This window comes from Dromaius novaehollandiae, chromosome 2 (genome assembly GCF_036370855.1).
Source record: "Dromaius novaehollandiae isolate bDroNov1 chromosome 2, bDroNov1.hap1, whole genome shotgun sequence".
Classification (NCBI taxonomy): domain Eukaryota; kingdom Metazoa; phylum Chordata; class Aves; order Casuariiformes; family Dromaiidae; genus Dromaius; species Dromaius novaehollandiae.
In genome coordinates this window covers 60416936-60437264 of record NC_088099.1, presented here as the reverse complement: position 1 = coordinate 60437264, position 20329 = coordinate 60416936, and the positions used below count along the sequence as shown (strand labels likewise).

Sequence of the window (20329 nt, the reverse complement as noted above, 5' to 3'; positions counted from 1 at the left end):
TAAAATGCATCTACAGTTGTTCCATTTTTAGCTAAATTACCATTCAGTCAAATATTTAGTTGTGTGAACTGGTCACTTCCTAGTGCCAAATTACCTTTCTACAGCTATTGGCGCTGCTCAGGAGTTGGTTAGTGTGTGCTTTTATGAGATGAGTGTTCAGCCATCCTGTCCTCAGCAAAAGAACACTTTTTTAACATCTCTTTGCTGCCATCCTGGTTCCAGCTGTTTCCTGACACATAGAAACAAATCAGTCCTAACATAAAATTATCAAATAAGCATCTATATAAGAAGTGTTTGATGATTTAGTAATATAAAGATAACATCTTCTGCAGGTTAAACTCCTTTGAAACAGACATCTTGAGCTACCGTGTCCGTCATTCAGTGTTCTGGGTTATGAGCATACACACAATATCAGTGCATCAAAAATAAAGATATACTGGTACATAAACCAAGAATGATAGCTTTCAGGTATATCAAAGACACTAATTAACATGACTACATGAGACAAGATGCCATCAGTTTGCATGCTCCTGTAACTTGAAGATGTAGAAGGCAGATATGGTATTTGTCACTAGAGAGAGAGAAAAAAAAAATCTAAGGCAGGTTTACATGCTTAGTCACCAAGCCTTTTAAGACCCAATTTCGGGTTCTTCATGACTTCCACAAATCTTTAGCACATCAAATTGGTTATTGATGGAATCTTCCTTTTCCTTCTCCTTTTTAGTTTCAGCTAAAATGACTATTTAACTGTGAGACTAGGAAGTATGTCTATTGTTTTGAACAAACATATCAGTGCTGCTATGATTTGGATCAGAGGTTTGCTGGCAAGAGCATATGATGGGGGAAAGATCAGTTGTGGCCTGATATGGGGAAAGAGGCTGCTGCTACCCAAAAGCCCTGCGGCTGCATTAATACAGAAACTGAGACAAGGCTGACACATCTTGCTTGCAGTGGAACAAGTAAAAGCTGCATACGATTGCTGGATGAAGACAAGAAGCTAAAGAGGAAGGCAACAATATACAGAGAAGAGCAAGAGCAGCAGAGATCAAGCCTGGAACAAAGAGCAGAGAGGACAAGAGAAATGGGAGCGATACCATCTTCTGCTTTGTTTCTCTCGAGTACTCGTTCAAGTACTTGTGCTTATAACCAGGTTAAAAGAATATAAGGATTGCTAAATCAAGCACTAAAACATGCTGAAAGCTGCACTGCTGGGGTGGCTTACTTTCTGCATTAGGCATTTCTATACAGTCTGTAATTAACATCACATATATATATATATATTTTTAAACACAATACACTTGCCACAAACTTGATGGCTTGCTGACTGTTAACCACCCAGACTCATTACTTCAATAAGCTAGAATATGTTTAGTGAGCAATGCAGGAAATTGCAAGAAGAGAAATAATTTCACAGTTAAGAAAGATAAACATCACATTGGAGAACTATAGCTGGCTTCTTCCTGTGAAACTGATTTCTAATATAATGCCTTTGTTAGACGGTATTCATGTTTGCACTCATCTCAAACTTCGCATCTCACATCTCATGACTAAATCCTTGCATAGCTTGGAAAAAGAGCTTATTAAGGAGATGTTCCTCATTTCCCCAAATAAGGGACAGAACTAACCACCATTTCTTGCAGAGCAAATTTTACTAGTATTACTTTTTTGATATAGCAAAGCTTTGCAGGATTGGTGTAACCAGTACCCAAGATGTCCATCTTTACAAGCACTACATCAAAAAAAATATATTTCCACTGTATGTTTAAAAACATCTAAAATGTGTAATAGGTTTTTTTTTTTTTAGCTTATTTCAAATATATGAAGAAAGTTATATAGTTCTTTGCACATCAACTTTCAACAGCAAATGACAATGAACAACCTTAAACAGCACCAGTAAAACTTCTTTAGCATCCATGACATTGCAGATTGTCTACCCACATGTAACATCAGCACAGTAAGAAATATTTCAGTCCTCTGTACAACTCCTTGACCCTGGCACTGATCCTGCAAATCTATTTCCTTTAAGAAGATTTAGCAATCTCTGTCCATGATATTTACTTTCTCTCTGCCCTTCAACCCACACACATGCAGGTTTCTAAATAGAGCACAAGATTTTCAGGCTAAATACACTCCACAATGAATCAGGTTCAGCATTTTAATGCCATTATTTGCCAAAATATAGTATTTTACATTAGAATTTATAGAAAAAGACCCCTTCAAGTATTACTCCAGGCCATTTATGCATTACAGTAATAGAGAAGATTATTCCTTTTTGACCATTATGTGCTTCACGGCCTAAGATTCATTCTAATTTGATGTTACTTATCCTCATCCGTACAACCACACTTTAGAGGAATTACAAGTTTTTTTTTTTTTTTTTTTTTTTTTTTTTTTTTTTAATTAAAGGAAGCTTGGAATCTTCAGTAAATGTCCCCACATGAACAGAACCTTCAACTTAGAAGTACTCTATTACAGTTTAAAGTTGGGGGGAGGGGCGGATGGAAGAGGTAGAAATATTCCCCTTTCCTGTTCAGGCTAGGAACACCAAAGCTCTTGAAAAAAACTGCCTATAATATGCTTAGTTTTGCACAGAGACAGAAGCATATGATGAAATTATCTACAAAGACTTCTGAAGCATCAAAAATATATCTGTGAGAGCTCAGGTTAAATACAAAGCTCTGGCCACTTTCAGTGTAGACAGAATACTAAAAGCCACTGAGGAAGGCAAATGAAAGTTGCCCTCAGAAAATAATGTTAGCAGTAAACTGAATCCATTACTTTGTACTCAGGTACATACCACCCAACTTAAGGAGGAGCAGGGAAGCAAAAGGAGAGATCAAGGACAAACATCATTGATAGAAACCTGGCTCTAGAGCATGCGAGGAGGCCACTGAGCTTCAAGGGGAGATGGTTTCTACCATGGTAGCAAAAAGAGCCCTAGGCCAAGAGAACAAGTGGTCATGCCTAGGAGACACCACTACTTATTAGTGGACAGAGAAACAGGAAACTAGAGGCAAAAAAAATAGCTAGAGAAAGGAAAGGAGGTGACGATGCAGATGTGTTATTCAAAAAGAAGTAGAGAGGATTGTTTGCCTCTGACAGCGTTACCTTATTTTTATAGGTGATGCATATAGTCAGGCAGTGTTTGGAAAAGAAAATCATGCTCTTCTTCTAATGTAGAGTGCTATTTGTGGATACATGCATTTGTTTGCTGGCTCTGACACTTGCAGTGAATCTATAGTGAGACATGTAATGTTCCTAGAGCGATGTACTCCTTCGAAATAGCACTACAAGTTGTGGCAAGCACGATTTTGCACTGCCTTTATCAGGAGGCTACCTGACTTGCTGCTTGCTTTCAAATAACTCTTCCAATGTCATTGTGCATTTTTAAGCATTACTAATAGTAGAGAAATTTGATGTTCTTGTAATTTATGTATCTCTGCAGCTTTTGCACAGTATTTGTGCAATGCACGTATATGATAGAAATTACATGCTCTAAATATGTATTTACCCAAAGTTTGCAAGCTCTTAGAAAATGGCTTTCCTGAAAAATGGCTGTATTAATGGTTATATCCATTATTCAGAAATTAATAAGGTAGATGCTTAATCTGATTTCCAAGGAAAAAAAGCTTCTACTCTTCAAAACAGACTGTGACAATAATTTGTACAAGTATTTTTCATCATACTAATTTCAAATTTTACAGCTTTTACAGGTTTTTACAGCTACACTATTAATGGGGGTTCTGCTCTTTTACAAAGAGACCTTCTTCCTCTCCAACTTTTTCTACCCACAGTATATCACAGGATTACCACAGATGTTAATTCACCACTTTTAATACATTAGACACCAAAGACACTAAGAACTAGCAGGTTATGTATCCGTTTCTTTTTTCACTGCCAAGGTGTTCCTCTCACATAACATCTTCCTCTCTCTAGAGCACCTGATATGTGCATGAGAGATAGGAAGCCCCCAATTTTTTTTTTCCTTCAAGATCTAAGATATGCACAAAACCCCCTCTATTTTGCAAATCCAGCTATAAAACAAACAGAATTTTAGCATTTCTAGTGGCAATCTATATAGAGATAAGTCATCATATAGAAGACCTAAAAAGTGGCAGACTGAGATTTTGTGTTTTGTCACCATGTCACATCTGGGGAGACTTTTTACTATGGAGCTCTTGCGAGTGCTCGCAGCTTAAAGGAAGTCTGTCCTGATGTGACAGAGTATCTCTAGATGGGAGCTACTGCCAGCTAGAGGAGCTTATTTTGATCTGTTCCTCTGGGAGAAAGAATAAATAACCTTTAGGTCCACCTAGGGTGGAGGTTGCAGTAGTTAATAGCTTCCTATCAGCATAACCTTGAAAATAATGGTAGAATAATGAAACTGAAAACAGTTCCAACTAATGCATCTCTCAGTAGCTTCATGCTAAATAAACACCAAAAGCTGTAATAAAAGCACTCGGCAGAGCACCACACACTTGACTGAAATATGGGAAAAAGATCTAATCAATAGGTTGCCTATTGAGATGGTCAAAACTGAACTCTTATCACCAATCTATTTTATTATTATCAGCTAAACTTTTTTTACTTGACAAGGACAGTCTGGGCATGCCAAAAAGCTCTTACAGAGTTGAGCCTAAGTGACTGTCATTAGCATCTGCTCTCATGCACCAGGAATTCTCTTTCCTGGCCTTATTTCCACTGATGAAATACTTTACTTTGACAGCTCCCCCTCAGCTCCCTGAAGCTAACAATTATCTTTCAGATTTTGGTATATTAGACATGGTAAATGTTTAGCCATTTGATATCTTTAGAATTCTTATGGTCCTTTTTTCAGCTAACATGATACAATGTTGAAGCGTTTTTCCTTTTTCTCCCCCTAAATGGAGAAAGTTTGACCTTTGGCTTTTTTCTCCTTAAAGCTTTACTGTTTCATTGTTAACTAAACAGCATTTTAGTCCCTAACTTCTGCTGCTGCACCTCTGTCTCATCCTTTTTGCATCTTTGAAAGTCTGAGTGTAATACAATCATCTTCATGTCTCAAAAGCATTAGGTCCACGTTACAGTCACTCCCAATTGCATTTGAACTCATTTTACCTAAGGGAACTTAGCAAAGGTGCCATGTCAGCAGCTTTGCCTCATTTCTGGGAGCACTGGGAGTTACTTGATTTATGAATATAAACTCTTTATAGTTTTGAAAATGCTGGTTTAAAGCAGCATATCTTGAGCATGTTTGTCCAACATTGCTCTCCCTCTCCTCTGTCTCTCTGGTTTTTCTTTTTTTTAAAATCTGTCATGAATTAAGGAGGCTGGCTTGACGGGAACAGGAAAAGTAAGCGTACAAACTGTGCTCAGTTTCCAGTAAATCTATGATATGGGCCAATAAAGTAGAAAAAGTTCAAAGAAAAGACTGAACCTATCCTCAGCTGGTTTCAACTACTTTCATAACTCACTCTTCTGTGGCTAAATATTGCAATACATACTATGTGCACCTGTAAGTCACACATCACAAACTGATCTCATTCTCCTAAATATTTCAAAAGAATGAAAGAACTGAGGTCAAACAAGTGATGTGTTAAAGACAGACTTTCTCCTCCTCTTCCTTTCCCCAGTCACTTTCAACATCTCTAAAGGACTTGGTCCTGCAAATCATTCAGTAAAGGAAACTCCATAGAGATGACTGGCTAGATTTGGTGAGAAGCTCTTACATTATTCTTTTTTGAAGTATACTCCTTAGATCTTTATATGACACTTTCTCCTATAATCTACTCGGGTGTAACAGCTGAAGTACAGATAATGACTTAAGCATGAAAATAAGCAGACAGGGACATTCAGGATCATAATAGTTTATTGCATAAACTTTCTTCTGCCATTTTCAGAGAATAGACATGATATAATAAGAAACCTATTAATATCTCTCACTTCATTTTATTGTGCTTTTTGATTGCTGATTTCATAAGTCACAACTTTACCTCAACTAATTTCCACTAAAGCTAACCCAAGAGTTTTTAGTCTTCCTGAGTGTTTAATGCTACAGTGGTTGCAACCGACTCCTCTATCCTGGTATTTTGTACTACCAACAAGTATCACTAGGAGGAATGGTTCCTCATCAGGTTTTAAAGCTCAATATGAACCAATTTTGTGTGCAACTGTTCAAATACAAAACTATAATAGACCTTGTAAGTTTATATTCCATCATTTTGGTTAGACTTATGCACATGGAATAAAGCAATGTGATAAACACCTTACAGAAGGGAAACATGAACTAGAAATAATTTTTCGTCTGTTTGTCTACATGGAGTTAAGTTACGGCAGTATTAATCCACAATAACTCCTCATATGAGCAGTTGTATATTATGCTTACACTTGTGCATCACAATTCAGAAACTTCTGTATGATTTTTTACTTCTATTCACATGACTAGAAAAATGTTTTTAGTAAAGATGAACTCATTCTGCATGTGCATGTAACATTTATTAAAAACATTTATTATTTAACAAACAAGATTATCATACATAAAATAGCAGCTCTTTATAACAAATTATGTTGGGCAAATACACTTTACAAAATACCACAGAGGGTAAAGACTGCGTGATGATTACCACAACTGTAATCTCAGCTCACGAAAACAACCCTGTTCAGGAAAGCGCTTAAGCACATATTTAGTTTAAGTATGCTTTCTACCGAAACCCAAAATTAAGTTCTGGCTTAAAGTTAAGGACTTTATTATAAACCTTTCTAAATAGGATATTAATAAACAATGTACTCTCTGTTCTCTATGTACTATGTTCTCTAACTACCTTAAGGAGTCTGAGAATATATATATTTTAATTCCAAGGTAAGACAACAAGAAATAGTACAGGGGAGTTTTCTTGGCTGGAGTCTAACTTTTTCATACGTTTTAGTGTGACTTTACTGCTCATGAAAGGTGTCAGATTAAGAACCCTCAGGCTGAAGTTATCTATGCAGCCACAGACATGTAGTGCAGCAGCAACAGCGTCAAATTTCCCCTCAAAATGCACTTCTGCTCTGAAGCCTATCAAAACATATACAGCTAAAGAAGCACTTTATTTTTTTTTTCAGTTCCATGAAAGAGAATGGAAAGCGATTTTCACCAGGTGTGTATGGAGCCCAATTTCTAGTGCCAGAGGGCTCCATATCATGTGTACTTGTGCAAGCAATACCACTGCATAAGCTTAGCCCTATGCACCCGAGCAGCTGGGTTGATTTTTGAAGCCAGACACTTTCAGGGTATTTGCAGGATACGGTCTTAAATAGTGTTTCCCAGGGCAAGCGCATTACTACACTTTGTTTCCATGCAGAGCTCAGTCTCCTCAGTTACAAAGTACCAGTCTCCAGGGAGGACTGGAGGCTAAAAGGTACAATATCTCAGATGCATAAGCCCAGCAATGTACTTGGAAGTCAGTGTTTGTGGATCCAACCATTACTCTGTCCTATGTGATTAGGGCTCCCCTTCACCGGGAAGTGAACACCTATCGAGCCAAGAGGCAAACCTGAGACCACCTTTCACACGCTAAGCCTTCCACATAGCAGCCCTCACAGGCAACTGAAGTAATGTGGAGGGATGCCTCAGATTCACAGGAATTAACACAACCACATCTTTCCTTCACTAGCACAAAAACCATCTCTCTTCTGCCAGGCACACCTTTTTAGACTACTGAAAAAGCACATTCTAGAGAAACACTAAATACTGTCTGAGACCCTCTCCAGTCTACAAGACCTTAAAATTTGCAGTCCGTAACTGTGCCACTTTAAGAACTCTCCTGACAGAAATGTCTTCTCATTTGTTAACAAAGAAAGAAAAAAAATTATCAAAACTTTTAAAAAGCCATCAGATAAGCACCAAAACTGATTCACCACAGCTTTGTACATGGCCTTTCATTTTTACCGGGGCAAAGCAAATGAAAACTGAGAATGTAACATTTCTTGCTTTACACTTGCCTAGCACTCCCATTGCAGAAACAGTATCATGGGGCAAAGCAATGAAATATTAAGATTTTTTATTACTTGCAGTACTCTACAAAGGATTTGAATAAGACCACTGCTCCTTGTGCCAGGTATTGTATGAACACACACAGTCTCTGACCACATCTATTCATGTTTAAATACTTACAATATTCTTACTGCTTCTACTTAGACATTTGAAGTTAGGCATGTGTGTAGGTGTTTACTGGATCAGAACCTATCTTTTTTAAATGCAGGATTAAGAAGAAAATGTTGAACAATGATAAATTTTCACCAGTGGTATAGATGGGTTTTGCCTTAAAGTCAGAACTAATATCTGAACTTTCCTAATATTTAAGGATATCTGTGATTCATCTCATAGAAACCGAAGCCGGCTGCACATTGCAGCCAGAAATTAAAGCCAGCTGCATCAGAGAAAGTAGGAGCACAGAATATATTAAATAGGTTGATTTGCTTTTTCATTTCAGCAGGTAGCAATCTGGGCAAACCTCAGAAACCAGGCAGCATCATAGAAAAATTTAGGCTGGAAGGAACCTCTGCAGATCACCTAGTCCAGCCCCGTGCTCAGAGTAGGTCAACCTAGAGCAGGTTGCCCAGGGCCTGAGCAGACACATCCTGAATACCTCCAACAGCGGAGAATCCACAGCCTCTCCGGGCAACCTGTTCCAGGGTTTCACCGCTGTCATGGTGAAAGCCACCTAATGAGGTTAGGCAGTTTAGCATTTGGATGGTGCTACCAAAAGCTATAGACAGATAACTGAGCGTGCCCAATGCATTACAGATGTATTTTAACAATATGCAACCTGTGTCTAAGTGAATGGGTAAGACCCATGATTCGTAATTCCACATTTTCTACTTTAGCAAAAAAGAGAATATTTTTCCTTGAGGCATGTCAGATATCTTGATCATGATTAATTTATCTGTGGAGACCACTGGAACTTCTATTTCTAACCATGCCTTTACATTTTCAATTAATTTTTTCTTATCAAATGGAAGAACAGCTACATTATGCAAGATCATCTTTTTACTCAGTACATTCTGTACTGTACAATCTATTGATTATTATCAATATCTATCAACAAGAAAAGAGCAGGAGTGCTAGGTAGCAGATTTTTGGTCATATGCTTGCCCTTTGCTATAAAAAAAAAGAAAGTCCTGTAAATTTAATCACTTGATGCATTTCTATAGGGTAGCCTAAGAGGGCTGACTTTTGTACAAGTATAGACCTAGAAGTGGCAAGATACTAGGAATTTTAAGAGACTTTTGATCCACTCAGGCCAGCTCTGTACATACCCCCTAGGAACTGGAAGCAGTCCTGCTCTGCAGACTCAGTGCAGCAGCCTGCATGGGTCTGGCAGCAGCATAACTGCATTTTCCAAGTGCCATGCAGGAGCGGCAAAGCCTGCCTCTTGGAAAGGTTTCTTAGCTGAGACACAGTGCTAATGCTAACTGTTTTCATTGCTGAGCTGATTAAGTACACAAGGTACTTCTGTGAATTTGCTTAAGGACCTGTACATTGTGCTCACTGCAGCATGACGACATACTACAGTATCTGAAAACAAAGCCAAATGAGAGCTAAAAAGTGGATTTAGGTGCCTGGCTTTAGATATCAGTGTTTAAAATTTGACAGTTTAGCATAAGCAGATACAAACTCCTCAAGCTAAAAACAACAGATTAGAAAATAATTCTTCAGAATGGAAATGCTCCAGCAGACTGTTGTGCAAGCTGCTATAAAAGATATTATTCCAATGCACACTTGCTATTTACTGGGCCATGGGGAATCTAGGGTTGCTTGGACACTGTCTGCCACCACGCCAAGAGGAATTTTACTTTCTTTCTCTGTGACATATTCTGCAACAGATAAAATAGTTATGCTTGAGCCATCGGAGATAACTTCATACAATTATTTAGCATTCTCTCATAAAGAGGATGAGTAACATCAGTGAAAAATCATAACATTCTGATCTAATCCATTCCCAAAATGTTAGCGTATCATTCTTTTATAAAAACATTACTGAGCCTTTAAAATTCATGAACCGGTGTTTGTTAAAAATGAGATAAAAACATCTTTATTCCTGCACAAAATGTGCAATTTTCATAATTACAAACTAAAAGTATGACTACAATGTCTTACAATCAGAGCATAATTTCATATGCAAAATGCACAGAGTCCTTTAAGTATCCATTTTTGGTCTTCAAGAAAGCCAGGATATTAAAGTAGCATGACCATTCATCCTGACTGGGTGTCAATCTTGGTATTCCAATATTTAAAACACCATCAGCTCCTCTGCCATTTTAATACAAATATGAAACATTGCTGTGAAAGCATCTGGCATAGATATATTTCACCATGGTGTCTAAATAACCCCAAATGTACTTCTCTATGTTAAGAATTTACACAATTTCCATTAACTCATTCTATATAGAGCAGAAAAGGCTAATAAACAGGCTTCTTCAGGATAGCACCGATTTATCTGTAAAATTCCTTTTGTCAAGGTTTCTAAAAATTCATTGACAGAAACTGCCTGAATTTCTAAAGGTGCCGGTGCCCTACCAACACTTTTTTTTTTTTTTTTTTAAAGACATAATAGCAGTGACAGTTACACTGGATAAGACAGTTTAGCTTCACTACAGCAAAAGAAATATTATTTTCCTGTATCCATACTCTTTCAGTCAGCAGTTCTCAATCTATAGGTTAGCAACATGCCTTAGATGTTGAGCCATATTGACTTCAGTGGGAGTTACAACTCTTCATCCACTCAATATAGCCATAAAGGTGATACTGGCTGTTGCAAGTGAATGGAGCAATCTTTATAAAATAAAGGCATGGGAGACAGGGACTCAGAGATATAGCAACCTCGTAAGCTAAAGCCTAATGAAATTAAGGAAAGGCACACAGGAGATTCCAGGAGAAAAATGAGATTTTTCATGTGGAAGGAAAGTTGAAATTTAAAAGGGGTATTTCTAGCAATAAAATACCCTGAGAATTAAGAGCGAATAGCAAACCAAACCAGTAAAAATGACGCTAGCCACCTTGCAGGCATTGCTATGGAGACAGCAAGACACCAGACATAAAAAGCTTCCCAGACAGGGTAGGTCAGGGCATCCTTAAGTAGAAAACAACAATAAATTCACATCATTCCCAAGACTTCAAGGCCTTGCCATAAACACTAGTCAAAACTTCAGCACTGACTAATATATCAAACCATTTTGTCATGTTTAAGTAGGATTGCATGGTATCTGGTATTCTAGTAGCAGCCCAGCAACAACAACTGGCAAGTCACAGACCATTCTAATCACATTTCATATTTCTGAAATGTTCCCCTAATTGCCATAGTCATTATAATGTCATATAATCATCTAAATGAGTTTAATAGAACAATTTAGCTACACAGGCAAAAAAGAAAAAAAGCCTAGCAAATTTTTCTATGGCACAAGTTCCCATTCAGGATGCTAAGGAGCATCCACAAAAAAGAAGAGCAACAGTAAGCATCAAGCTCAAGAATTCTCACATAATATCTTTCATTAGTGTTGTTCTAGTTTAGTGTCATGGAATAAAGTTGGATTTCAGGAGGAGAACAGTGACAGTTTTTTGCAAAGTAAATTATTGCATAGCCTAATAACAGAGTGGGCATATGCTAAAATTCATTCCCTTTCAATTTTAGTTTCTCTACACAAATAATTTGTATTCCACGACACATGCAGTAAGTCCTTGGTTAGCTCTGCAGAGCAGGTAAAGGGAAGTGGGACTCCGATAAGGCTTGCAGATTTGTCCTCTGAATATTCCAGCAGAATTAGCATTTCAGAGTGAACAGAAACAGGGAGCAGATGGCTCCCACAAAACTTCGCCGAGGTAGAGCTGCAGATGATTGCCCTGTATCCATCTTAAATGCTACTGCAGGTCTGTCTGATGGCTGATACTTCCAGAGGCACCCAGGAGTATTAAACATCTGAAATCTCATGCATCTGGGAAAAGGGAATCATCTACCTCACTCGTGCTTCCTTTCACAATGAATTTTGGCTCGATACTAGGACAAAATTCTGAAGTGCTGAGAGCTCCTTCTCCTATGCAAGCTAAATACCCTATGCTGCCCCAGCCTCCTTCCTTCAATACCAAGGGGAAGCATATCAATGAAGAGACTGCATTGCTCAAACAGTAAGTTGCTTCTCAGTCTCCAGCGAAATGCAAAGTGCATTTTACATTTAACTTACTGGTTTTCTGAGTATTTCACCTACAGATGAACAAAATGAACAGCATGAGAAAAATACAAATCTTTAAAGACAGTAGGTAAATGGATAAATTTAGGTTTCTTTCCAAAAAATCACTCTTGATAGTGAAAGCTCTGTAATTGCCTAATACTTTTTCATTAATAAAAATACTACAGAAGCAGATATAATGCACACACGTTATGTTTAATTAAAACTGAATTCATCTAGGGTGGAAACATCTTTAAAAAAACCCCAAAACCTAAAACTGTCAGTGAATTACCGGATCACCACTACTGGTCTGATTTCAGGACACTGGAAATCCTGATATTCAGAGAAAAAGAAAAGAAGGGAAAACAACAAAAACCCCACACCACCACCAGAAGTACTTTCAATTGAAGAATTAGGTCCAGAGCTAAATCTTTGTTAAATGAATAAAATTGCTTTCACTTACATCTTCATAACTCCGCTGATGTTTGGTGATGCTGAAAATGCAATCAATTATAGAACACGACTCAGAGGTTGCACGCAGGGCGTATGCACTCCACCTTTACCATCAGCTTTTTACTCACAATTACAGTAACCATTTCTTCTTTATCCCCCTGGCTTTGATATCCCCCAGGAATGAGAAAATGAGAGGGATGAGAAGTGATCATGACTTCTACTAGTATCATCAAATTTCAAAAGACAATACATCACAAGACCTCTTCAACTGCATTAAGACTCTTCCAAGTTCCTGTAGAAAAGGCTTAAATCTTACAGATGCTCAGCTCTGCCACTAACGCTTGTATTTCAAGCCTCACTGTTCTCATATCATCTGAGTATTTTCTCATTCTACCTATAGGGTATATTTGCATTACATGAAGCACCTACAACACTGATAGTGGGTTAGGAGAGAGGAACAGTATTATGTGTAGAATCACATCAGGTATGTGTTATTTAGGCTAGATGGTGTTGGTACAGACACCAAAATGAGGATCTACGCTGATACACAGATACATTATGGACATGAAACAGCTGGGCGGATTGACATACATAGGGAAATCATGACCTATCAAAATTAAATCTCAGACTACAGGAGTGAAGCTAGGAGAGGTGACCGAAATTCTCTACTTGCTAGGCATTTTATGGAAAGAGGGCACATTCACTAATCTCATTAAAATTCATGGAAATTGAAAATATCCAAAAGCCCAGAAGTGGTGGGGGTCAGAAAATCTATTTCACAGAAATGGGAAGATTACTCTAAATTCACCTTCAAAGCACTTTCCCCATGTCGGACTACCTGAGAGCCTTTTGATTTCTCTCCTACTTAGGAGATAATTATAGAACTTTTTCTCCTCCCTGACTAATGCATACAAAAGAGGGTCATTCAACATTTTAGGTAGATTATCATGGTTTGTTCTTACCTAGGTATTTGTTGGAAATTATTTCTCCTTTGCTAACACTAACTCATCTAGCAAGCTTTATTTGTATTTCCTGCTGTTTCTCATATTTTGTCCTCTGGCTGTGTCATTTGATATCATAACTGCTTTGGTATTAAATATTGCTGAACTCTGCTGCACTTCAATGTTCCTCTTTCTTCACTTTCTCCTTTAATTTTTAAATTCACTGTTGTCAGGAAACGATGACACTGAGGCACAGGGATGATAGAGGAGGCACATGAATCGAAGGCCAGACACTGCCTTTCTCTCGGGGATTACAATTCTAATAGCTACAAACCCAAAGGGAAACTCCAAATACTCCTTAAAATGATTTCTAAGGGCACCACAATCATCTCAGCAAGGCAGAATTTAATTTTATGAGTTTAAATTTTCAGTACTGGATACTCACCTCCTGTAGTCTGATGTGACCCTCAGTTTCAAAAAAGTTTTAGTCCCTGTTCAAAGTGACAGCATAAGGAAGACATGATGGGAAACGCTGCACTGTCCCATTTCACTATCAGGAAAGTCAGCCTCTTCCAAATGCTCCTACAGAAGTTCAGTAATATTGCTGCAGCTTCAGGCCCCCTCCCCTGCCTAGGACCTCAGAAGCTGAAGAGGGGGAATTCTGCCATAGGGTTAGAGCAGCTCTAAAAGTGGCATATCCAAGTACACATGACATCTGCCATCTCGATCACAAGCAGGGAAGAAGCTAAACTAGCTGTTGAACATGGCAGACAGTTCTGTTTATATTTTCCACTGGTTTTATGTATGTTTAATTTGAAACTTATTAATAGTTAATAAGCACAGTGCTGTCAAGATTAAATGGAGGATAGGGCATCATTTGACAACAGAAACAAAGCTGTTTTATCGAAGTTAGTAGTAGAGTCAAGCCCCCCAACTGGTTTTATTGCCAGTAGCTCAGCTTTATTCAAAAAAAAAAAAAAAAAAAAAAAAACCACACTGGGATAAGGTAGCATTATTTTAAAACTGTCTTTCTAGAATGGGATAAATATTGCAGGACACAAATAACAGCACTGCAGCAACCAGCTTGCCAAATACATCCCAGTGATTTAGTATTTTGATTACAAGTAGCAGATTTGTGTGGTAACTAACCACACATTTTTTGCAAGTGATATCAATGGCCAACGAGAGATTAGTTTTCCCCCTAAATTCACCAAATAATTCATTTCTCTCTTTATTATTAAGAATATTCTTTCAGGAATGTTTCTATATTTTGATATTAAGAGACAATCTAAGAATGAAGACTTCCTACAAAGTCCTCAAAAATGTGGGCCACTTTGGAAACAGTCACAGCTGCCACCAAACCAACCAAATCAGGTATTGCTTATAGATTTTCCTGTCAAGGTATTAAGAACAGAATTTTTTTCTCTCAGCTAAACTATGCTGCTTTGTATAGTGTTCACTCGACCAGCTGCATAGTCCTCTTCCCTAGTGCCTCAAGAGAAATTCTGCAGGATATCAACTGTAGTTCTTGAAAAGCCTTTCTACATCTAAGACAATGCAAACACTAAGGGCTATAAATATTTGTATATGCATTAAGTGGCCTTGAAAGTGAGACTTCTTACATTCACTCAGTTTAAGCATGAGTTTGTTTCCACAGATTTTTGTCCTCATTCCTTTTTCCCTTATTTCCTCCCTCTTTCAGAAACCTATCTAGCACGTGGATGAGGCTTTTCCAATAAATCAATAATCTAATAAAAAATGACTGCTGTAGTACTCCACATATTGAGTTTCTGTTATACAGATAAAATCATTCACCTTATGCTCTATATTTGAAGTTCATTTTAATAGTTTTTAAAAGACCTCAATAAAAAGAACACCTGACAAAAACGTGAATCTAAAATAGTACGATGTTAAGTCTTTTTGCCTGCTTTTCCAGTACCTTTCTGATGAGGCATAATAGCCAATCAATTTACTGTGGTTTCAGGAAGAACAATAGTATTTTTTTGCAGGACTACAATGAGGATAAGGAGGTTAAGTAATACCTACCACTCTGCTGATGAAAAAAGATAGTTAACTGTTTACAATAATCAACAAACAGTTGTTGATGAAATCAATGAAATTAGCAGCTTGTCCATGAAAAGCATGAAAGACAAAACCAAACCATATTATTTTCTCTAAAATTATTATAACATAAAAATCCCTGTAGCATCAATATGTAAAGCAATGCATACATTATAAGACTATTTCTCAGTGTGGATGCTGGGGAACAATGTTTCCAAAGGAAATTTTTGTTTAAAAAGAAGAATTTTCAAAACTATTTTTCTACCCATCTCACATTTACTCCATGCAATCAGCAAAGGGAAGAGGTAGAGAAAGGAAAAATGAAGCAGGAGAGAACTCTTTGTAGAATACCAGCAGCCAAAAACTAATGCCATCACGCAAGTTTTGACAATTGCCATCTGCCCTAATGGGCTTGGTTGATCCGGGGACAAGACTCCCAACAGCAGTTGCAACTTGAGTTGTTGCATTTTGAGCTGTGCTCTGTTCCTTCCTCATAAACACAACACTGAAGAGTTGCAGGAGACATACGATTTCTAAAACCGTAGCCACTCAAATGAAAGGAACACCTCATGACAGCATGCGCTCCCATTTTGCACCAGTGACTTACCCAGATATTTCCATCCTGGTGGTACGGCTTCCAGTTCCTCCCTGTATCGCTGTACAGCATCCGATACTGGGTGACCCAGTCAGAACTGCTGTATCTGCCTTGTGTTGCGATGGCACTGATCTGCTTCCTGCTCCCAAAATCCACCTGGAGCCATTGGTAGTGGTCACTGTCAGACGGAGACCAACCTCCAGCACCTGTCAAGTAGGAACAAAGGAGAGATTTTGGTCTCAGGCCCTCCTTTTCAGGTGAAGGCAGTGCAAAGGTGATGACTGCTAGAAAGCAGCCCAGCTGAGAGTACCACCACACCAAAATAATTTGAACACATATAAGAGAAGTAGCATTGCACATTAAAAAAAAAAAAAGCTTCAAATGCATTAACATTGTTGCCTTAATCATTTTATGATATAATTATAATGATTTAATGGGCTGCCCTGCTAACGAATCAATGTCTTTATAATGCCTTAATTAGATTTTATTACTTTATGCCAAATTATAATTGTTCAAGGGTTGACCAGCTTGCCACAAAATCCTTTGTCAGAGTCAGTTGGCACAAATCAATAACAATCTTTAGATTTTGTGTGCCTTTTCAATAGCTTTTTGCATTGAAGAGATAATATAGATTAAAAAGGGAAGAAATAATAGCAAGCCCTCTTTCCTATGTTTGAGTAGAGTGCACAGCCTGAAAAAGGTTTTCCCAGAAGGATCGAAAAAGGAGCAGGTATTGTGAGACTGGCTCCAGTTTTCATCTGCTTTGCGTAGAAGTTGTCACAGAGTACATTGACAGATGCCTCACAGAAGTGTCATTGCTCTTTATGGGAATAGAAATTAACTTGACAGTAATGCTGTTAACAATATTCTCAGTCACTAGACTGCATTGAACTGTTCCTAATAAACAAAGACAATAATGCATAAATAAATGTACTGTTAAGACATTAATGCAATTTCTTATTTTACTGAAATAAGAAAATATTTAGGGGAAAATTGTAGCTAGGTACCACACAGGATTATAAAAATTCTAAAAGCGTTATAATCATGTATGCATCATTATGATGCATTTACCATAATGATTTACATTAGAACAGATGAAATTTCAAAACATTCCATCAGTATTCCATCAGAGAAAAACTAGAGGGGGAACCATTCTCTTTATATTAATACAGGACATTAAGATGCAGGAAACAGACTTTACAAAGACTTAACATGGTTACAAGACTTTTTTGCTTTTCTTCTAAATTGGATCTAAATAGCTGGTCAGGCACTCTATGAACTTATGAAGGCTTTGTGGTCCAACTTTCATAGCTTTCTGTTTCACTCAGATTTCAACTGACATCACAAACCTAGCATGACTTCCAAGCAGTGAACTCTTTGCTATACTGTGTCTTATACACTCCCATCATTAGGCAGCAGCATTGCCTCAGTCTTAGAAAATTCTGAAACTCATTCATCTGCTACAGGTGTTAAAATCTACAGGTGTTAAAATCTACAGGTGGTAGGAAATTTAAATATTGTGATATCAATGGGATCATTTTATGTCACAGGTGTTGCCTTTCATTGGAAACAGTGTGTAGCATTCACCTTATTACATCTATTTTGGCAAAATTTTTAAGACTTGCAACAGGTGTACTGTCCCTGCACTATAGGTAATTATATCCAGCAATATAAAAAGGGTTACTTAAGAGTATGAAGTAACATTTAAAACCCTTACTAAAAGCATTTACAGGTAAAGTATTCCCATACACTCACAAATTCAAACTTAACCTTGTGGAACCAGTAGAGAAGTCCCTTTTTCTGCCCATCCTAAAAGCCCCTTCACATTGGCCTGTCTTAGACTGATGGCACACAAATGACAATGAGGTGCCACTATATCAAAGCCACCTCTGTAAAAGAGCCTCTTTTGTGGGTCCAGCAAAAGCAAGGCCCAATAATATCAACATTCAAAAGTTACTACGGATTATTAAGGAATAAGCAAAACTGACTACATGCATCAATTAAATGTCCTTCAGCAGTACAATTACTCAAAAAGGATATCCACTAAAACTGGAACATAGCTAAAATACATCTCTTATGTTTCATACACTTTTTTATAGATGTGGTAAACAGCAGATTTTGTTATGCACATTCATGAGAAAAAAGCATAGCTATAATTAAACTGTAACAACATACGTATCTTCTCTTAGTATGTTTATGCTACTGATGCCAGAATTTGGCCTTTGGTAACTGACAAACATACTCATGCTTTGTAAATTGCAGCTGGGTTTTGGAAAGCCTTCACACCTACCAATCCATGGAAAATTTTGGAAAAACAGGAACCAAGATAATTCTTCCATTTTTCTAATCTGAGAAGATGGTAAACATTCTCCATACCACACCTGACAAAAAGCAGAAGTGCGACGTAGTCATCACACCTAAGATATCAAATGGAAGCGTGCGTGCAAGACAGATTGCCTTATAATCATTATATTAATAAGTAAGAAATGAGACTTTTAGTCAAAGTTGCAAAGAGGAGCAAAAGATATTATCCCGTTGGTTTCTTGACCTAATTCTGTATCTCAGTTTCACATTTGCCTTCCTGCTTTCCCAAATTATAAATAAATATATAAAAGTTGTCTCAGCAGAAAAGCTAAGAAAGTCAGAAGAGTGAAGGATGAACACATTCAATTATAACGAAGTATGCTTAGTACATCAACGTGCGAAGGGAATGGTGATCAGCCTGAAAGGGAGAGCAGATGTCAGACATTCGCCAGAAGCACACTGCAGGAATCGACGGAAAGTTTCCTCTTTCCATCTGATTCATCAAGTTGTGTAATTTGGGGGAGCTGATTACTTTATTCATTTGGTTTGTGAAATGTGTAGCCTTTACTGATTCAAGAATTAAGAAAGACCATTCTTCTTTTATCAGGTACACACTCTGGAATAAGTCATAAGAAAGTTGGATTATATAAAAATTTCATCCCTGTGAGATCCTTGCAGAAACCCTGAATTCAAAGGATTTTAAGCACTTTTATGTCCCCATTCAGCAAACCAGCAAAACACCTGATTCATGCTAAGCAGGTACCAAAACCTCACAGCCTTAGAAATGCGCACATACATACAGCTCAGCATATTGTTAAATATTTTGCTGAATGAAGATAGTTTCTTGACTGGAATGACCTCACATTGGTAAGGCAATAGAGGAGTTACTGACAAGCCAAGATATTTAACATATTCTCCCTTCCTAAAGGAGTGGCAAATTTGGAAATCAAAATTGATTTTCTTTATTTGGCAATATGTTGGAAATACACTTACTTTTATAGCCTGTGTATTATGGCAGAATAATGAATTACTTTAAGGAATAAGCAAGATAACCAACATTTTAGTACTTTGCAATGAGCATTGCTTTCTGCTGAAGCTGCAACGCTAAATTAAACTTGCTGAATACATGCCATTCACAGTGTTATTCTTCATACCTTGGTGGAAATTATTTTTAATGGTTACTAGTTATATTCTTTTATGATATGCATTCTTTGTATTTTTTATTGTGGCAGAAAACAGATACTGAGTGCATGTTTTAAAATATGCTATTCAGTTATACTTCATGTACTTCCTTTAATGCAAAAGGCCACAAAATACATCCCATACTATGAAATCAGTCCGAGTTACAAATGATTAGAAAGCTATCAGAACTACAAAGAAATTAAAAGACATTAAACATAGGCATATAATGTAGTTTACTTTCATTTAAGAGGTAATGAGCATATATGGGGGTTTTTGGTAGCAAAACTGCCATAAGTAAAATTGCCAACAGTATCTCCTTCCTACTTTTTTTTATTCTATTCTAGAATTGGATGTGATAAATGCATTCACCAACTCAGTGGCTAAAATAATTAATTCAGTGACATTAAGAGAGTTACTGAATACCTTTATGTACACTGTATTCTATACCACAGATAGGGTAAGTGATTTCAACTTGAAAAAGAATGCCTATATGCAACCCTTTGACAATATATACAAGAGAACTATAAGAACTGTAAGTTCAGCAATAGTAAAGTAAACATCAAACATAGCAGCCCTTGTATCTTTGCAATACAAAGAAACTTTCCCATAC

At 37.3% G+C, this 20329-nt stretch overlaps 1 protein-coding gene across 1 annotated transcript in view; it reads right to left on the bottom strand.

Moving 5' to 3' along the window:
- The window catches only part of CNTNAP2 (contactin associated protein 2), a 1147482-nt gene that overhangs the window by 749666 nt on the left and 377487 nt on the right, over positions 1–20329 (bottom strand). The window contains exon 3 of the mRNA XM_064506638.1: positions 16246–16439. Within this exon, the coding sequence (XP_064362708.1) occupies positions 16246–16439 (194 nt within the window). The remainder of the gene's footprint in view (positions 1–16245; positions 16440–20329) is intronic.